This window comes from Lactuca sativa, chromosome 5 (assembly GCF_002870075.4).
Source record: "Lactuca sativa cultivar Salinas chromosome 5, Lsat_Salinas_v11, whole genome shotgun sequence".
Classification (NCBI taxonomy): Eukaryota; Viridiplantae; Streptophyta; class Magnoliopsida; order Asterales; family Asteraceae; genus Lactuca; species Lactuca sativa.
In genome coordinates, this window is record NC_056627.2 from 204,384,184 (window position 1) to 204,403,504 (window position 19,321).

At 33.4% G+C, this 19,321-nt stretch overlaps 2 protein-coding genes across 2 annotated transcripts; both read right to left on the reverse strand.

The window, feature by feature from the left end:
• Positions 1-829: 829 nt before the first annotated feature.
• On the reverse strand, positions 830-8,612 carry LOC111889485 (auxin efflux carrier component 5-like). Its single transcript, XM_052771868.1, has 6 exons — positions 8,479-8,612; positions 2,458-2,811; positions 2,211-2,296; positions 1,919-2,076; positions 1,196-1,272; positions 830-1,003 (listed from the first exon to the last, which is right to left on the reverse strand). Exons 1-6 carry the CDS (start codon positions 8,610-8,612, stop codon positions 928-930), a joined length of 885 nt encoding a protein of 294 aa, XP_052627828.1. The 3' UTR covers positions 830-927.
• Positions 8,613-8,661: 49 nt separating this feature from the next.
• Positions 8,662-13,314, reverse strand: LOC111889482 (organic cation/carnitine transporter 7). The gene is made up of 6 exons (XM_023885627.3): positions 13,091-13,314; positions 12,118-12,386; positions 11,753-11,990; positions 10,959-11,472; positions 10,179-10,381; positions 8,662-9,069 (listed from the first exon to the last, which is right to left on the reverse strand). Exons 2-6 carry the CDS (start codon positions 12,384-12,386, stop codon positions 8,821-8,823), a joined length of 1,473 nt encoding a protein of 490 aa, XP_023741395.1. The 5' UTR covers positions 13,091-13,314; the 3' UTR covers positions 8,662-8,820.
• Between the last annotated feature and the right edge of the window lie 6,007 nt (positions 13,315-19,321).

Genomic DNA, 19,321 nt, shown 5'->3' on the forward strand with positions numbered 1-19,321 from the left:
AAGCACATATAGTTGTAGGAGCATATTTCACCTGTTGGGGTACATAATGATTATTTATTTAATCTGCATGGAAAAAGCAAAATGAATAATGAAATGGTTGAGACGATTGAGAAGACCATGAAAATTATTGGTGATCGGACCTTCAGTCAAGATGAATTCTTAGCAAATATAAAGATTTTTTGATTTTATGTTTTCATGTTTTTATTTTAAAGTTTAATTTAATGAAATATATTTATGTTTTACAATGAGGGCATTTAATTATTAACTTTGGTGTAAAATCTAAAATTAAGAAAAAATATAACATTTTAGTTTTGTTTTAGGTTTTAAGGGTATGACCTTTTTAGTTTAGTTCTTAGGTTTTTTATTTGGTGTTATAGCATCCACAATGGTTAGTTTAATGGGAGAGTTGAATGCGATGACAAGTCCATGTGTCATTTAATAGATAAAACTCAACCATTGTAAGATGTCACTTTGACATTCAATGGATTTGGAGTTCAATGACCATTGAACTCTTTAATGGGAAAAAGGAAAGTTTTAATTCTTAAATATTTACTATAAATTGCATTTTGTAACATTCTATTGAACTTAAAGAAAAATATAATAGTGTTGTAAGGATTGTAAAACGATGATGTGGCAATCCATTGAACTCTGCGGAGTTCAATGCATTGTGGATACTCTTATGTACTTTTAATTTAATGTTTTTTTTAATTTCTAGTAAATTGATTCAATAAATAGGCAACGATTTAGATTTAGAATACAACTTTTGTTAAAATAAAATGTAAAATACATTTTTAAATTTTGAGCAAGATTGAATGGATTACAAATTGAATTGATCAACTGAATCAAAACTTATCGATACCTGAGAACAACTTTCACAAACAATCTAACCGCATGTAAAATTAACTTTCATCAATAATAACCACAATATCACTTATTTAACAAGTCAAGTACAACATAATATGATATCAGCAAAGGAATAGACACTATGGTGCCAAAAATGACCCTGAAATATAACATGAAAAATACATTAGAAATCATCCTTAGCCAAAATAATGATAATGTTGCAAATAAATTAGAAAATCATCACTTAGTATAACCAGTACTCTTGGCCAGAATAATAAGAAGGTTGTAAATATACGACTGTAATAACATGTCAAATAACTTTTAAGACAGAAACTTAACAAAAAAAACTTACGTAGTGCTAAGCACGCTTGTGTGCAGTTCATATTCCTTGGCAAACACGAATGATGCAATGGCTTGTGGTAGTGCAGCCTTACAAGAAAAGTAACAGTAGAGACAAACAAGATTGTGAGGTTAGAACTTGACAAAATAGAAATATAAGAGAATATGTTGTTTGATAATGTGAATACGTTCAATCTCACAGAACTATTGTTATTTTGATGGATTCTCACTAATTCTAATTCATTTTTGTTCTTATGCATTGCTTTTTTATTTATTTTAATTTTACAGAATACGGCTCAATAAACATCCTGATAACATTCTGACGGAATGAAAATAATTAAAAAATCTATAATAACCTTATAGACGATTTAATTAGTGAAAATGCGTAATAATTACAATAATTATATAAGATTGAACGTCTTCATATTATCAAACAACATATTTTATTTGTCATTCTCACAGAATAACATTATCCAAACGCCCGTATAATAGATGTCAATCCACATTTGAATCTAGCTCTCTCTCTCTCTCTCTCTCTCTCTCTCTCTATATATATATATATATATATATATATATATATATATATATATATATATATATATATATATATATATATATATATATCTCGTAAAGTATGATCCATTATGTTTGTGATAGTTTGAATGAATTTATATGAAAATGATTAAATATTTACGTTCCTAGAGTATATATGTATAGATCTTCAAATCATGTTTACCTGAATAATTGCAATACAAAGGACATCACCTCGTAAACCCATAATAAGAGAACTAACAGCCATCGTTGCTGGTGCTACCACAAACCTCGGTAGCATCCCAAATGCAGTTAGAGTCGCACCACAATCAATTATCTTGGGTTGTAATGCCATGAACAGTCCTGCATGCATTATTGTCCAAATTTAGCAACTCCTTTTTTTAGACTATTTCTTTACTTTTCATATAAGTTCATGAACTATAGAGGATGTGCCACAAACATATGCGCGCAGAAGTAACGGGATTAAAAATTCTCACCCATGCAAAACATGGCAACACCTGAACCAGCTCTTGACATGATCAGCACCGATCCTTCCACAATAGTTGGCATTTTCAAATCCCACCTGCAGATCGATCGTCATCATAAATGCAAACGATATAGATTAATTATTATATAAGAAATAATAAATCAATTAATATGCATGCATGTTTGGTGTGCCATAAATATAAATAATGATTAGTCCGTATACGTATATAAATCATGCATGCATACAAAACAAGTCACCTGTTCGATACAAGTGCCCATGCAAGCCCAAGGTTGCATGCATACGCATTAGGGTTTTTAGCAAGCTTAAGCCCTACAATCTTGATTAAAATCAAAAGCGATGATGGCCTTGTAGTTAACGCATCCTCCTCGGTATGGCCTTCTAGATCATCTGTTGTTGAGTCATTCGTCAAGGATTTGTTTACACTTTGGAACTCGTACATCATCAGTAGGATTATTATCCAAACCGTAAATTGCAAAATCGAGGATTGGATGACAAGGTTTTCTCCAAAAGGTCCATACATTGCTCCAATAAGGGGAACGCCTACAACAAGTGTGTTATTCAAGGTAGACAAAGAGAAGCTTGCGTAGCATCTTTATGCAACTCCACTAAGTTTATTTTTTCCCAAACCTTTGCTGGTTTTTGATTCCTTATATCTGTGGGTGGATTGATGTTCTTCCCACTACTAGAAAAGCTTTCCAATTTGTTCTTTCCCTTTGTATTTATGATGCTTAAAGCTTTCTGTGACATAATATGGTATTAAAACTCATAAAGATGCATTTCACTCGAATCAAGCTTAATTTTCCTACAAAATATTATTCTAAATTTAGTCACTAGTACAAAACCGATTTAATGGTGCGATGCCTATTTTTTTGGGTGCGGTTTATATTCAAAACCGCATTATTAAGTAAGATTCGCATCAACAAACATAGGAACCGCATCATTTACTATATTTATTGGTGTGGTTTTCATATAATTGCATTAAAAGGAATCACAAACGCCTTTATTGATGCGGTAGACCAAAATCGCACCACTTCTTGTGGGCAGATGTAAAGATCCATGCATTGACCATTTTCTGGAAGAACTCTCATTTGCAACAAGTTCTAACAAGATATCTCCCTGATGTTCAGTTTTGTTCTCTCTTCAACTAGTTTGAAAATATGTTTTTTTTTCCTGATAGATTTGTTTTGTTTAGATATTTGTTTTGAACCAAGCACCACTTCTTGTGGGCAGATGTAAAGATCACAGCTTCTTAATCTGTCAATAAAAGGCATCCGATTTATGTTTGGGTTTCCACTTGGTGATTATAGCTTTACAAATTAATTATTTCCTTGCATAAACAATTTCTTGTGCATATTGTCATAAGCAACTGTTGGTAGATTACTGGATCACTTTGAGGTTGATTTCTTAAATCGGTTGATGTTGTCTTCTCTAGGTTGTTTTGCAATAGAATTTGTTTAATGATGCGAATTGTTTTAATGGTGTGGTCCTGTATTTAATGGTGCAAAGATTTGTTGGTGCGGTTTTGATTCTTTTTTGGTTCAATTTTGTATTGTTCCAGGTATATTTGTTAGTGTGGTTTTGCTATTTTTTTGAGGCGGTTTTATAACCGCACCAATAAATAAGGGTTTTTTTTTATGATGCGATATTTGTTGATGTGGTTCGATAACCACACCAATTAATCATTTTAACCGCATCAACAAATGCTTTCTATACTAGTGTTAGTGCAGGTCTTGAGAACACTTCTAAACCCGAGAAGGTATCGGTTTGGAAAAAACAGTGTTGAGCTAGTGGCCAATTTTCAATATTGCACATGCACATCGCTCAACCCAAAAGTCCAAAACACTACCCTATTAATTGGAGGAAAGCGAATCGTATGTTCTTTTAGTGCTTGGGGATCGTGGGCGCCTTCTTGATTTCAAAAACCAACAACCGTTGATTCAAGGTTGGTTTCCTCTTTCCTCTTTTTCTCTTATTATATCAGCTAGGAGTCAAAAAATTTATAGATATCATCATATATATCATGATGTTTCATTGTTTCTAGTCGATGTCTAGCCACTAAGCAAAATTTACTTAGGCCCCGTTTGATAGTTGCTGACCGAGAAAGTGCTGATTGGGAAAGGTCTGTTTGAGTAATAAATTCTGACTGAGTAAGAAACCATTATGTTTGATTGTACATCTGACTGAATGTGTGCTAACTGATGCAAAATAACCATTTTACCCTGATGCTATAGTGATGGGTAATAATAATAATAATAATAATAATAATAATAATAATAATAATAATAATAATAATAATAATAATAATAATAAATTTATTATAAAAGTTCAGGGTCCAACTAGTAATTTCTAGAAATTAGTTAGGTAAGACAATTTAAAGTTATGGTAGATTAAGCCAAGATGTGTATTTTCAAGGACCGAAATTGCCTAATTCCAATTTCGAGTTGTCTTCTTCCCCTAATCAGATGGAGTCCCTGTTCGTGTTTCTTTTTTCTTGTGCGCCTGTGTTCTAGTTTCTTTTCTCTTTTCTATGGATTAAATTGATGGTTGAGGAAGGAGGATGAGGGTGGTGCAGGGGCAATGGTGGAATGAATTTCAGTCAGCAATTGTTTTGGGTATGAGCGAGTCAGACATTGTTGACCCGGTCAGATGCACAACTGAGACATATCAAACATATGGAGCTGACCGAGTCAGACATTTTTGTCTGACCTGACCCAATCAGATTCAAATCAAACAGGGCCTTAGTGTTTTAGAAATTATTTATAACCATTTCCATTTGCCGATTAGAGGAAAATCAAATAATGTCGAGTGTTATTTTTTAGAACGAGTCCAAAAACATCATACAAATTTTTTGAATTTTGCACTTCACTAGTGCTAGAAATTATGTCGTCGGGGCTTCGATGTTGGATTAGTTCAGAACGAAGTAATGGTTATTTTAAGAAAATTTTCTTATTTTTATGTTGTCATTATATGTTTCCTCTGATAACAATAAAAATAACATGTTTGATGTTTGTAAAAGCATATGGTCTTAAAGGTCACATGATTGAAAAATGTTAGGGATAATGACTTGAAAGGGTAATGGACTTTCGATTTTGTTTATATTTAGTCACTAAACTTTTTTTTTTATTATCTATTTGTCACTGAACTATTGACTATTCATATTTTACCTTTATGACCGGTAACAACTGGTCATATGGGTAACATATTAACAATTTCAATAGTTCAGTGACAAATACATAATGAAAAAAAGTTGAGTGTCTAAATGTGAATAAAATTGAAAGTTCATTTCCGTCTCAAATTATCCTAATATTATACCCCGAAAAAGGTATAAAAACGAATTATTTCATCACGCTCCTTAAGTTGTTCCTAACTATTTCTAGTTATTAAGGGCTACCCAGAAAGTATTTTGTTTTTAGTTCATAAAGTTATATTAATTTAGTTTTGACCTTAGACACCTGATCTAACATTATTGGCTACCAATAGAGTGTTTTGATTCTATCTGAATATCGATGCTCAACTTCATGTTTGAGCTGATGCAAGTTAGCTTAAAATCTTTATGAAGACAATATTCTTAATGTAAATCCAATAGTTATTGATAATAGATTTAAAATTGATGTTGCTGCTTAGTTTCGTTAAAGAATCAACTTCTTTTCGTCTCTCAGATATTGTTGGTTAGTTCGTTGGGCAGTTTCAGTTTATATTTAACTCTGTGTATTTCGTGTACAAAACTGGTCAAGAAAAGCTATTTTGTGTATGTTTAAAGTAAAAATACCATATTGTTCTTTATTGTTTTTTCTTCTTTAATGAAAATAAGATGATTTAAACTCACAAACAAATTAATACTATACCATTTTATTTTTAAAATACACTCGTTAAAAATGAAAAAAATTAAAATAAAAAATTTCTAACTAATGAGGGAGAATTCCTATAATAACTTTTTACATATATGACTATTTTTGAAAATATAATATAATATGGACCATTTATGTATCTATATATTTGACCGTATGTATGTTTTCAACTATATATATGTATATGTTAATACATGTTATATAAGAAAAATTAAAAAGAATAATAATATTAAAAATACTTCTAAATGTATGTTCTATGTAATATGAAAATTTCGATATCATTTTTTATAGTAAATATACTGATATGATATATGTCAATACATGGAGTATAACAACATATATAATGTATCAATGTATGTGTGTATTCTTTTATAAACAACGTAGATTGTTTAATGTATGTCAATTTATATGTAGCAAAACTTTATAACACAAAATTCATACATATAATATTAGGATAATTTTTATACATATATTACTGCATAGTTTTATAACATAAAACTTATATATATAATATTGGTTTCGTTTTTTGTTTTTTATATCTTTTTTGGGGTATAATATTAGGATAATTTGAGAGAAAAACGAATTTTCAACTTTATTCACATTTAGTTATTAAACTTTTTTTCATTATCTATTTGTCATTGAACTATTAAAACTGTTCACATTTTACCCTTATGACCGGCTGCTACCGATCATAAGGGTAAAATGTGAACAATTTCAATTGTTCAATGACAAATAGATAATGAAAAATTGTTTAGTGACTAAATGTGAACAAAGTCGAAAGTCGATTACTCTTTCGAGTCAATTTCCCTTTATTTATTTATTTTTAAATGACATGACAAGGACCAAAGCTAAAAAAAATTCATTTTTGAACTTAAACAAAAAACAACTAAACACATGGACCAAAATTATAATTTAGTTTTTATTTAATCAAGGTTTTTTTTTTTTTTTTTTTTTTTTTTTTTTTTTTTTTTTTTTTAAATTCTTTTTAATAATAAGAAAATTATATATAATATATCATTGTATTAATAAATAAGTCAGATATATTTTTTAACATACTTAGATATTTCTTAATAGATTATGTATTTATATTAATTTTGAGACAAAATTACATAAGTGGTCGTGGTCGGTAAAAATTACCATTGCAAGTCCTTATAAATGATTTTGAAGATGAGTGCTCTTTAAGGTTTTGAAAATTTACAACGGATGTCCTTATGACTAACGCCACCATTAGAATATGAGAGTGATATAAATATAAAATTACATAAATATAAAATTACCATATTACCCTTCTCTTTTAAAAATAAGTTACAATTTAAAAAAAGACAAAATGGACTCTCTCTCTCTCTCATACTTTCACCCATCAACCACCACATTCTTTCTATAAAATTACCAAATTACCTTTCTGTAGACCTTATGTGATTAAAATATCATTTTTTATTTTTTATTAAAAAAAAAAAAGACTAAAATACCATTTATTTTATCTTTTCTCTCAATTTATCATTGTAGAAACACAAGGACCATAAATAAATAAAATTAAAGGCGTTTTTGCAATGATGGAATGTGTTAACTAAAAGACGGAATTGACAACATAACGAAATGAGTAGATAACAAAATGAGCAGAGTAATAAAATAGATCATTATATTCCATTGTAATGTTTGGTTAGCCCAGAAGAATGAAATAACAAGTATTTTTATCAATAAATATGAACCTAAGTAGTGTAAAATTTATAAATAAAGGGAAAAAAACATCTTTTTTTATGATAATAAACTTTAACTAAAGAAAAATAAATGGTTAAATAAATTACACATATTTTATTTAGTTCAAAATACATATTATATGCATAACAAATAGTTCAAAAAGAGTTATCCATGATCTAAAGTTATAAAATAAAAAAAATTAGATGCAACGAAATCTTGAAATATAACTATAAATAAAAAACAAAGAGAAAAATAATTGTAGTTTGAAAATTAAAAAAAAAATTCATTCTATTTGAAAATTATATGAATAAATGTAACTAAAATTATAAATATATGTTATTTCATTTTAAAAAGAAGGAAAAAATAAAAAATCTTAAATGAACCTTCAATGATGTGATATGTGTGTGGTCCATAAATACACCCACACGCTTGGACACACGTCCCATCAGATGAGTTTTTTTAGCAACAAAAAAAAACATCATTTCATTATGAGATATTGACGCAATAACCTTGAAGTTGATCCATTTTTTTCCACAAAAAAAAATCCATATTGGGGTAAAGCAGTAAAAAGCAGACAAACTTAAAGTCTCTTGTGTCAATATCCTTTCCATTATTTATGGTAATCATACAATTTTTCATTCCATGGTAATGCTTCATTCCAATATCTCTTTAATTACTACATACTAAACGCCACTTAAATCAAACCCTAACACGCTCCCACCCATAACTCTCTGCCTCCCATCACCACCATCAGCCACCACCTCAGCTACATCATTGCCCACCAACACCAATGACAACATTTTAATCGGCGGTTTTCGTCCTCTTCTACCTCTTAAGGAAACCATACTAGACATTCATAAATATTTGCATACAAAGAAACATGAAACCAAATCGTTGAAAAAGACACTTTAATTAAGCGCTACCAAGTACCAATACACCTTTAAGATAAAACAACATTGTTGATAAAACTACCTAAGATATTCAAAATGAGTATGATTTTTATTTAAAGTTGATTATTGGATGTAAATGAAATTAATTTACAAATAAATAAATTTAATCTACTTGCACATTTTGAACAGGCAAATCTATAACGTCTACTAATTCCCTCCCTTTGGTCTCAAATGGAAGCAACACAACACAAAGTCCCGATAGAAGAATTGTAACCTCAAAGAGGATAACAGGGAGTGTTTGGTGACAATTACTACTCATCCCAACTGCTATTAAAGGACACACCATTCCCCCTATTCTGCCTATTGCTGTTGCTATTCCCACTCCTGTTGCCCTTAAGCTTGTTGGATACACCTATAAAATTAAAATCCCCCCAAAAACAAAATTGTATAAGAAAACAAAAATTAAATGCAAGACTTAGCTAACTACTTCAACTTCCATGTATTTGTTTATTATAACATCCTACTTTCATTTATTTCTTTTACAATATTCTACTTTCTGACTTTTTTTTTATTGAATTAGACATTGTGCTAACGTTTTTTTTTGGACACTGTATTTTGCAAAATCTAACCAATTATAGCAGTGATATGTCAAGTATGATTATCTAATAAGAGAAAACTTAAATTATGATTCTATAATAAACAAATAAATGAATTTCATTTAAGCCTTGTATTTGATCATATCAAGGTAAAATAATATGCACTCTATTTCTTCAAGGGTCAATATCATAAAAGACCTTATAAATTGATTTTTTTTTCTTGAGAAAGACCTTGATTTTTTTCGTTTTTTCCGAAAAAACCAGATGTTTGACAGTTTTTGTCGGAAAAAAACTGCTAAAAGGGCCAAATCGAAAAAATGGAAATATGCAAGGTCTTTTTCATGAAAAAAATAAAAATAAAGTTGAGGTTTAATCAGGTAAAAACACAATATATATATAAAGTCATTTATAATATTAACCCTTTCTTCAATGAAAAAAACAATATTTGATTAAACTGTATCCAACTTTGAAAAGATACAAGAAGGGAAATATGGGTAACTGTAGTATCAAAACTTCCCATAAATGAAATGCTTCCATTTTCATGGAAGATCGATGAAAATTGTTACAATTTTAATGGGATGCGTATGCAAGTTGTTTCTTTTTCAAAATATCATTCACTTATTTGTGTTTAATAATAGCATCACACTTTCATTTTCTTTCCATTACAAGATTATACTTCCTATTTATTTTCTTATTAAGTTCTCATACTTTGAAAAATCTACCATATTACAACATTATACTTTAAAAAATTTACACAATTATAGCAGGGAAAATTGCTTTGTATGTGGATGACATTGCTATAGATGGATAGACTTGTCAAAACTACAATGACAAAATGAAAATAGAATGCTTTAATAAAAAAATAAAAGTATGATGCTATTTCCTTTCATTCAACCTTATAATGAAACACATGCATTATACATACCTCAGGAGCATAGATACAGACAACAATGAAATTTGCTGAAATGAACATACGAGCTCCAAATAAAAAGATTGTTGTTAATATTGCATTTTGATGGAGAACAAGTGGCAATAATAGAATGAATCCTGCAACAGTCATAATTTCCATGGAAATCTTACGCCCTACTCTGTCTAATATCAAAGCTGCTATACCAAGCCCAGGAAGCTCTGCAAAATATACCCATGTCATTTCATCAGGCTTCATAGCTAAATGCAAGAAATAGCAACATACTTTCATTTAAATTTTTCTTACAATATTGTATTTAAAAGAAAAAAAAATTTCTTGTTAAGACATTGTTATTTGGAAAATATACTCAATTATACCAATACTGTCGTTTCTTTTTCACTTCATGAACTTAATGTGACATGACTTAATCTTGGAGGCTATATATCAATGTTTGAGTTTTATGTAGAAAAGTCCCATTACTTTGGGAAATTTTTTGATAAAGTCCTAAAAAAAGATTTTTTAACAGAAAAGTCCCGATTATTTAACATTTTGCCCAAATTAACGAAACAGTTCTTTTTTTATTTTAACAGGAAGTGACAGATTATGTGATTTTCCCAAAATAATGGGACTTTTCTGCATAAAACTTATTAATGTTTTTGCTTAAAAAAGAAAGTTTGATAAATGAGATTTTCACCATTAAGTCCTAACTTTTTACAAATCTACCCTCATCTCTTTTTTCGTTCTACTTCCTAAATGTGTCCTCATTGCTCAAATATTTAAAAAAAAAATCTGGGATACCTGCTAAGCTGGTGATGAATACATTTACATAGAGACTGGAATCCTGGATATTTTCTGCAAGCAAAGTGGGTTGCTCACATTCACTTTGCCCAATGCTTAATTGTGAAGTCAAAAGTATAATTCCATAATAAGAAAACGTGTTGCCAAAGTATAAAAACCATAGAAGAACCGTTGTTCTAATCAACTTTGGAGAAAAAAGCATGAATACAGATGATGATCTTCTTTGTGAATCACTGGTTTTATTTCTAATTGAGGAGAGTAATAAGCTACTTTCAGATAACTCATCATCAGTTTCTATCTTGTTTACATGATCAGAAACAAGTAAGCCTTCTGGAAGCTCTTTTTTGTTGAGTTGAGCACCCTTTGTCAGAATATAACGTGCCTCAGTTAATCTCCCTTGTGTAGAAAGGTATCTTGGAGACTCTGGCACAAGAGGATAAAACACTAGTGCCAAAAGAGATGGAACTGCAGATAATCCAAGTAACAACCTCCAACCATAGTTAGGCATGATCCACTGAAACATAATCAAATTAGAAGCTACAAATAAAGATTATGAGCTTAATGTTGCGTTTGTTACATTGGACAAGACTAAACACGCTTTTAATGCTATTTTCCATGATGAGGGCATTTACGTCTTTTTACACGTATGAGAAATCGAGAGCAAGCCCGTGTTCCACCTTTTGGGTGTACGAAAAATTTAATTTTTTTTGTCCCATTTTCATCAGGCACAGGCACAGGCACAGGCACAGGCACAGGTGATAATACGAAATGATGATATAGTTGAAGGTGTATACCCAAGCAAGTGCAGCTTCCATGATTGTTCCAACAGTCCAAAAGGTAGAAAAAACAACCATCCAAGCTCCTCTGTTTGGAATAGGAACAAACTCAAGAAACCATGATGTAAACACATGTCCACACCCTAAACCAATACCAACAAAGAAACGTAGAATCAACAACGATATATAATTTGGAGCAAAAGCACTCAAAAATCCAGCTCCACTTGTTATTATAGCTGAACCAAGAAATCCCTTCCTGAAAACCCAAAGGACAATTCAATCACTTCAAGGTTTTTCTGCTCTTATGTAATCTTAAACTCACTTACACCAATTTATAGGGTTCTTACACCAGCCTGAGCCAGAGTTTTGATTGAAGAACTTACTTTCTTCCATAAGAATCTGACACAACACCCCATGAGTATGCTCCAATCAGCATTCCAGCAAAAGCTACAGTTGATATCAAACTCTCTTGACTTGAAGAAAGTCCCCACTCAGGTTGGATGGCTGGTCCAACAAAAGAGAGAAGCATCATTTCCATGGCTTCTGCTACCCATCCGAGTCCAGAATATGCAAGCACAATAAATTGGAATTTCCCAAATCCAATTGCAGAAAGTGCTTCATCCAATGTATATGAAAACCCTTGATCTCCCATCTGGAAATTGGTTTTATAACATGGCACAAGATAACCATAAAATTCAAAATAAAACAAAATATATTATGCAATTCTGTTAAATTGAAGCCATATTTTTAACAAAACATATTGCAAACAATCTTAGCAGAATAAAAAGGCTGTGTTGACTGTTGATGTCAAACCTAGCACATGTAAATCAACATCAATGTGGATTTGCAGTAAACTTAACAAAATCATTAATATTGATATTTTCATATCATTGATCAAGGTTTTCAAGAGAATATATAAGTATTACCCTCAGTCAAACTTTAGGTAAATATAATAATCATCAATATCTTATCATATCTTATCTGTTATGGGTCATACAATAATTACACATCTACGTGTCCTTCTCTATAGGTATTTATATTGTTAACAACACCTATACGAATATACTCCAAATAATTATCATAGACTTTTCTGAAGATTTTAATGCAAAACACTTAACATACAGTTCTTAACTTCTTATCTTAATGGTAGAAAATGGTCAGCTTCCATCATTAGTTGAAATCAGTTTTTGAAGAAAGAAAAAACAGCTAATGAGTTACGATACTAACTAATATTGCGTCATCATACTCTACACAATTATACGACAGGGAATCTAAAAAACATATGCGAAATTAATCAGAAAAAGAAATTAGAAACTTAGAACCTGCAATTGGCAATTGATTTGATCGAGTGATTACCTTTGTGTTCGAAGTTGTTCTATTGACATAGAAAATCCGAAAACTCTCCAAGTACGATAAGAGCAGGGTTTTGTTAAAAATAAAATCAGATCAAAATGGAATTGTGAAATTAGATGGTTGACGAAGCATTGAATCAAATCTCATGCTGTAGAAAAGAAGAGTGAAATTTGGGGATTTGATTAATAGAAACATGGAGTCATGGAGGCACTTGTACCGGAAACACACGCTATAACCCAAACGACCCTTCCCACGTCCGTTGAATTTTGTGGAATGACGATTTTGTCCTCTTACGATTGCGTGCCGCATAACAATTACTCTAGAAAAATATAAATCATCAAAGTTATTGATTTTTGACTGAACTACAAATTTGGTCTCTGTGGTTTGATAAAATCCAACTTTTTTTATTTATTTATTTATTTATTTTTTTAACTTACAACATCTGTCTAAAAACTGAAATATTTTATGGTTTAGTCTTTAAAAAAGTTAAACGTCAATTTTACTCTTTTAATTTCTTTTAAATTATATTATATTTTCTTAATTATACAATAATAAAAAAAATTAAGAATCCCTCTCTCTCTCTCTCTCTCTCTCTCTCTCTCTATATATATATATATATATATATATATATATATATATATATATATATATATAAACCAATTTCATCTTCTCTAAATATCAACCAATTTCAACCCTCATTTTCTAATGAATCATCCTTTTAAGCATGTTTAACTCTTGTTTTTTAAATCAAGCACACACCCTTCTATCGTAATCCCATATGAGACTCTTACCAACCTCATCACCATCGTAGTCCTCTTGCTCCTCCACTCCCTTTCTCGTTGAAATCCACCTTCGACGCCATTGTCTTTCATAGTGAGATGCATACGAGTTCTCCAGCAATAGATGGTATGTGTTGAGCCTTGTTAGAGGTGGGTCTAGAGGAAGAAAAAGAAGAAGAACAAAGTGGCCGATGTTTCTCAATTTTGATTTTTTGCTCAAATGGGTGTTAAAGGATTCGTTGAAGGTGGTATCGCCTCCATCATCGCTGGTTGTTCTATTCACCCCATTGACCCCATTAAAATTCGTTTGCAGTTACAAGGTGAATCCACCCGTATTTTCGCTCTCAATGGCCCTAGCAGTGCAACAATCACTGTGCCAAGTAGGGATGTTATTCGAGCCGAACCGAACCTAACCGACCCAAACCTAAATAACCCGAGAACCGAATAAGGGTAATTGTATGAGCCGAAAACCGAACCAAATAAGCAATACGAGTTTAGTTCGGTTCGGGTATTATTCGGTTCGGTTCGATCCCGATCCGAATAACTCAAATAACACGTACAAGATGATTAATGATCTAATATAACCGAAAAGAACCGAATAAACTGTATTATGATTCTATAACTTGAATAACATTTACAATATGATTATAAATATTGTATTTTGTATGACTTTTGTAGCTAATGTTTTCATAACAAATCTTTTAAAGAAACAAATTGTTAAATTAAAATAATGCAAAGTATATAAACACGAATTAGTATAGTAAGAATGTAAACATGAATTAACTATTCTTGATATATAAAATGTAAATTCAAAACACCCAAAAATCCAAAAATCCATATGTAAGTATATTAGTTAAACATTAAACATTCAACAATCAACAATCAACACCCAAACTAAAATATGAATATTAAGTTTTTAACCATATCCAAAATAACATTCGTCAAACATGAATTAACTATTCAAGAATATCCATTTATTGTTTTCCCTTTCCATCTCCATTGTTTATTGCATCTTCTAAAGCTTCCGCGACCTCATCGTCTTTCAAAATTTCATCAATGTTGCCCACAATTGGTTTTCTTGATTTCCTTACCCAATCTTGGGTGCAAACCAAAGGCTCTCCTATATTTGCGAACAAGTTTTTTCGATATGGATCGAATATTCGTCCGCTTGTACTAAATGTCTCCTATGATGCCACGGTAGAGATTTGCAGTCCCAAAATATCTATCAACGTAAACATAGAAAGGGTTAAAATATAATTCTAAAAAAAGTATACAAATAATAAAGTTATACCTTTCGCTATACGTGATACAATATGATAAAGAGATGCATTTTGTAACGCCCAGTTCCTGGTATGTATATTTAATAAAATTTATTCACTTTTATAAGAGAACTCGACGAGTTGGAGGCCCCAAACTCGTCGAGTATGAATTATTTTTTGGGACACGGGTTAAGAAACATCTCGACGAGTTAGGAGCCCCAAATCGAAGAGTAGGGCTGGCAGAGTGAAACCCTAATTTCATGGTTTTTGCACCCTATTTAAACACATTAATCCCTAAAGGTTGGCCTCATTTACCGTCTCCAAGTCCCAAAACCCTAGCCACGAAACCCTAGATCCTTGTGTGAGCTTGTGAGACCTTTTTAGAGAAAACGTGTGCTTTTGAAGCTTGTGGAAGAAGAGGAAGCTAGAGGACTCAAGAAGAAGAGAATAGATCCAGAAGTTAAGCTCCATTTCTGGTTCAATAAAGGTAAAAAGCTCCTAACTTGTCCATTGTGTGCTTAGATCTCTTCATCTCCACTTTTGTTGAGGTTTCAGTCTAAGTAGCTTGGTCCTTGGGAAATGGAAGTCCCAAGTGATTTACCTTTCAAATATGGGGTCTAGAAGGGGTTTGATGGCATAAAGGTGTAAACTTTATGGCCATGGAAACCCATGCAAGCTTCAAGGTATCATTTTGACCTTTTAAGCCCCAAAAGGCCATGCATGGAGGGACAGTCTGAGACTTTACGTGTTTATTTGGTGTCTAGGGCCTAGATCTCAGTTTTCATGCTTTGGTTTGGAGTATTATGGCTTTTGGACCAAGATTTATGTCTTAAAGGATTAGGGTTTGAGCTAAACCCATTAAAGGAAGCTATTAACAAGTAAAGTTGGAAACTTTACCCTTAAAAGGACCTTTTCAGTGTGTAGAAGAAGTGTGGAGTCCCAATCTGAAGGATAGGAGCTTAATCTATTAAGATGACCCAATAGACTAAAGAACTCGTCAAGTCCATAGAGGAACTCGACGAGTTGGGTTGAAATGTCCCAATTCTGTAAAAGGGAAAACTCAACGACTTTAAGGATGACTCGACGAGTAGAATGGGAAAGTCCTGATACCATGGATAGGAGGAACTCGTTGAGTTGTGAAAGAACTCGACGAGTTAGATTGCGAGTTCAGAGTTTTCGGATTTATGGAACTCAACAAATTGATGGGTCAACTTGGCGATTTAAGACAACTCGGAACGTTGAATTTGACCAAAGTTGACCCTTAAGGGGTTATGAGCATGAAAATGGGTGACTAAAGGAAATATTTATGTGTAGGAGTTTGAGTGGGGCAGATTTCAGAGCCGATGATAGTTCAGCTTCACAACATTTGAGATGAGTTACCTTCCAGTAGAGGTGGGTCGAAGGCACCAATGCCGGCCCACTAGTAAGAGTTATAGTAGAGATAATTGTCTTTGTGACAATTATCTGGTATGCCATTGTTTGTTATGCTTTATGTGCTAGAATGTTATGCTATTATGTGAAAGTAGTAGGAGAGGTAGGATAGGCCCCAGTACCGGCCGAAAGGACTTAAGGGGTAGGCCAGCACCCAGTATGTGATCTATGTGTTTATATGCTAGAGATTACATGGTAGAAGTAGGGGGTTAAATAGTCCCCGATACCGGTTGAAAGGACCGAAGGGGTAGGCCAGCACCCTGATATGCTAGGCAAGTTACCGGTCGATAGGACCAAAAGGGTAGGCTAGCACCCTGATATGCTAGGCAAGTTACCGATCGATAGGACCGAAGGGGTAGGCCAGCACCCTGATATGCTAGGCAAGTTACCAATTGAAAGAGACCGAAGGGGTAGGCCAGTACCCGGATATGTTAAACAATATGTGTCACACCTAGCAAATTAGGGTTAGGATTTCTGTCTTTGTGTAAATCTTGTAACCCTACTTTTGGTGCAAAACAAACTTCAACACTCTACAAGTTTATACATCCCAAAATTTTGAACCAAGTCGAAACTTCCTCGTGTAAGCCCAAAACCTAACCCAATAAGCTATATCCACTCAAATTTGGGCATTAGCCCAAGTTTTCTCGGTCCAAACCTCTTAATGGACCAAAACTCTTCTATTGGACCTTATTAGGCCAATGAACCCTCAACATGATCCCTATGGACTGTAAGGCTCTTATTTGGCCGTGAACATCTTCCTTAGACTAAAGTGTGCCAAATACCTCCATAGGGTATTATTTTGGGCCAAAACCCTTTAATGGTCCTTCCAAGACTGAAAACCTTTAACGGGCCCCCTTTTTGGGTCGAAAACTCTCTTTTGGGTCCTAATGGGCCGAAAATGTAACACCCGATTCCTGGTATGTCTTTAATTCAAGAATTGTATGTGTTTTCTCTGGAACTCGACGAGATGGTGGCCCAACTCGTCGAGTAGAGACGGGATCCGCGAGAAGTTTAAGTGACCTACTCGACGAGTCGGAGACTGAATCGGCGAGTAGGTGCTGTTTGAGTGAAACCCTAAATCTGAGGGTTTGCACCATATTTAAACGCCTTAACTCAGCCTCCATTGTCCCTATCACTCCCAGAACACCTCATATTGAAACCCTATCCGCTTTGAGTGATCTAAGGCCATTTTTGGTGCTTTTGGGTGGTTTGTGAAGCTTGAAAGGAAGGAAAAAGCTTGGGAATTTGAGTTGGGGCTTGTAGATCCAGAGATCTTATTCCATATTCAGCTCAATCAAGGTAAATGCCCCTGTTTTGGTCTTCCATTTGGTTATTCATCTTTAGGGCTTAGATTTTGGGTGTATTTAGGGCTTTCCAAGGCATTTTCGGATTTGTGAAGTGTTTTATGGGGTTCTACTTTCAGATTTGAGTCATTGGAGGGGTCTCATGGCATAAAGGTGCCAACTCTATGGCCATGAGAGCCCCATGCACATTGTAAAGCACCTTTTATGGATTTTTGAGCCAAAGACCCCATGCATGTGCACCAAGTTTGGAACTTTACGTGTAAAATGGACATTAGGAGGCCATATTTATGGTTTTGATGTGTTAAGACCTATTTAAATAGACTGTATAGTAATGGTCATGGATGGACTCAACGAGTCGCTCTTGGGACTCGGCGAGTTGAGGTGTATTGACAACCAAATCCTTTCTGAGGATAGACCAGTTGTTAGGGAGGAAGTCCCGTGGATGTTTGGACATGAAAAAGAACATGGGAATCATGGGACTCGACGAGTCCAAGGCAATCTACCAACCTTGAATATAGACTCGACGAGTTGTTCATACAACTCAGCGAGTCATAGACTGGACACGTTCTTATGAGGGAGATGAACTCGCTGAGTTGAAGGAAGAACTCGGCCAGTCGGATGAAGATGGTCCCGATGGTTTGAATGAAGGAGAACCCGTCGAGTTCTTGCTAGACTCGATGAGTGAAGTCGGGGACGGATCGGGTTAGTGGAGTATGGGCTCGATGAGTTGGTAGGCCAACTCGGCGAGTCAGGTCAATTGGGTGTTGACTTTGAACAATGTTGACTTGTTTGGTTTAAGTATTGACCCTAGTTAGGGTTGTTTGTTATGTTTGATGACTCTAGGGTTGTCATGTAGGGATTGAGGGGTCGAGGAGAGCCGACCTTCACACCAAGGACAGTTTAGACGCTACAGGACATTGAAGTGAGTTACCTTCTAGTAGAAGTGGGTCTACGGCACCAAGGTCGGCCCACTAGTAGTTGTTTAGCTGAGATGATTGTCTTTGTGATAATTGTCAGGTCTGCTATTGTTGATATGCGAGTATCCTAGTTTGCTTGATATGTGACTATGCTTGTAACATCCGAGAATTTGGGTATATCTATTTAACCCTTGTCTTTTGTCAAGTTGTCAAGATTGGTCCCTAAGTGGGAAAAGTTGCAAATGAGTATGCTGGGCGTACTGGAGAGTATGCTGTGCGTACTCATGCACTTGAAATGGACGCGAACTCCTTAAGGTACGTTGGGCGTACCAAAGTTACGCTGGGCGTAACTGGTCCAGATGCAAACCCTAATTTGAGGCTTGATCCCTATATAAGGGATGATATGGCCTTATCCTCAGACACCATTTCACAGAGAGAAACCCTAAGAGAGCATTTCCTTCGTCCTAAAGCTTGTGTGTGAGTGTTTTAAACTTCAAAGCGCCATTTCAAGGTGGTGAAGGAGAATGGGAGGCCATTGTAGAAG

Excerpts from the sequence above, each read along its gene's own strand:
- LOC111889485 (XM_052771868.1), bottom strand. The coding sequence starts at position 8,612 with ATGGTTTCCTTAAGAGGTAGAAGAGGACGAAAACCGCCGATTAAAATG. Across the intron at positions 2,812-8,478 it reads AGAGTTATGGGTGGGAGCGT|ATGCTACGCAAGCTTCTCTT; the intron begins GTTAGGGTTTGA and ends AGTTGCATAAAG. Across the intron at positions 1,273-1,918 it reads TTTGTATTGCAATTATTCAG|GCTGCACTACCACAAGCCAT; the intron begins GTAAACATGATT and ends TTTTCTTGTAAG.
- LOC111889482 (XM_023885627.3), bottom strand. The coding sequence starts at position 12,386 with ATGGGAGATCAAGGGTTTTCATATACATTGGATGAAGCACTTTCTGCA. Across the intron at positions 11,991-12,117 it reads TCAGATTCTTATGGAAGAAA|GAAGGGATTTCTTGGTTCAG; the intron begins GTAAGTTCTTCA and ends TTGGGTTTTCAG. Across the intron at positions 9,070-10,178 it reads TCTGTATCTATGCTCCTGAG|GTGTATCCAACAAGCTTAAG; the intron begins GTATGTATAATG and ends TTAATTTTATAG.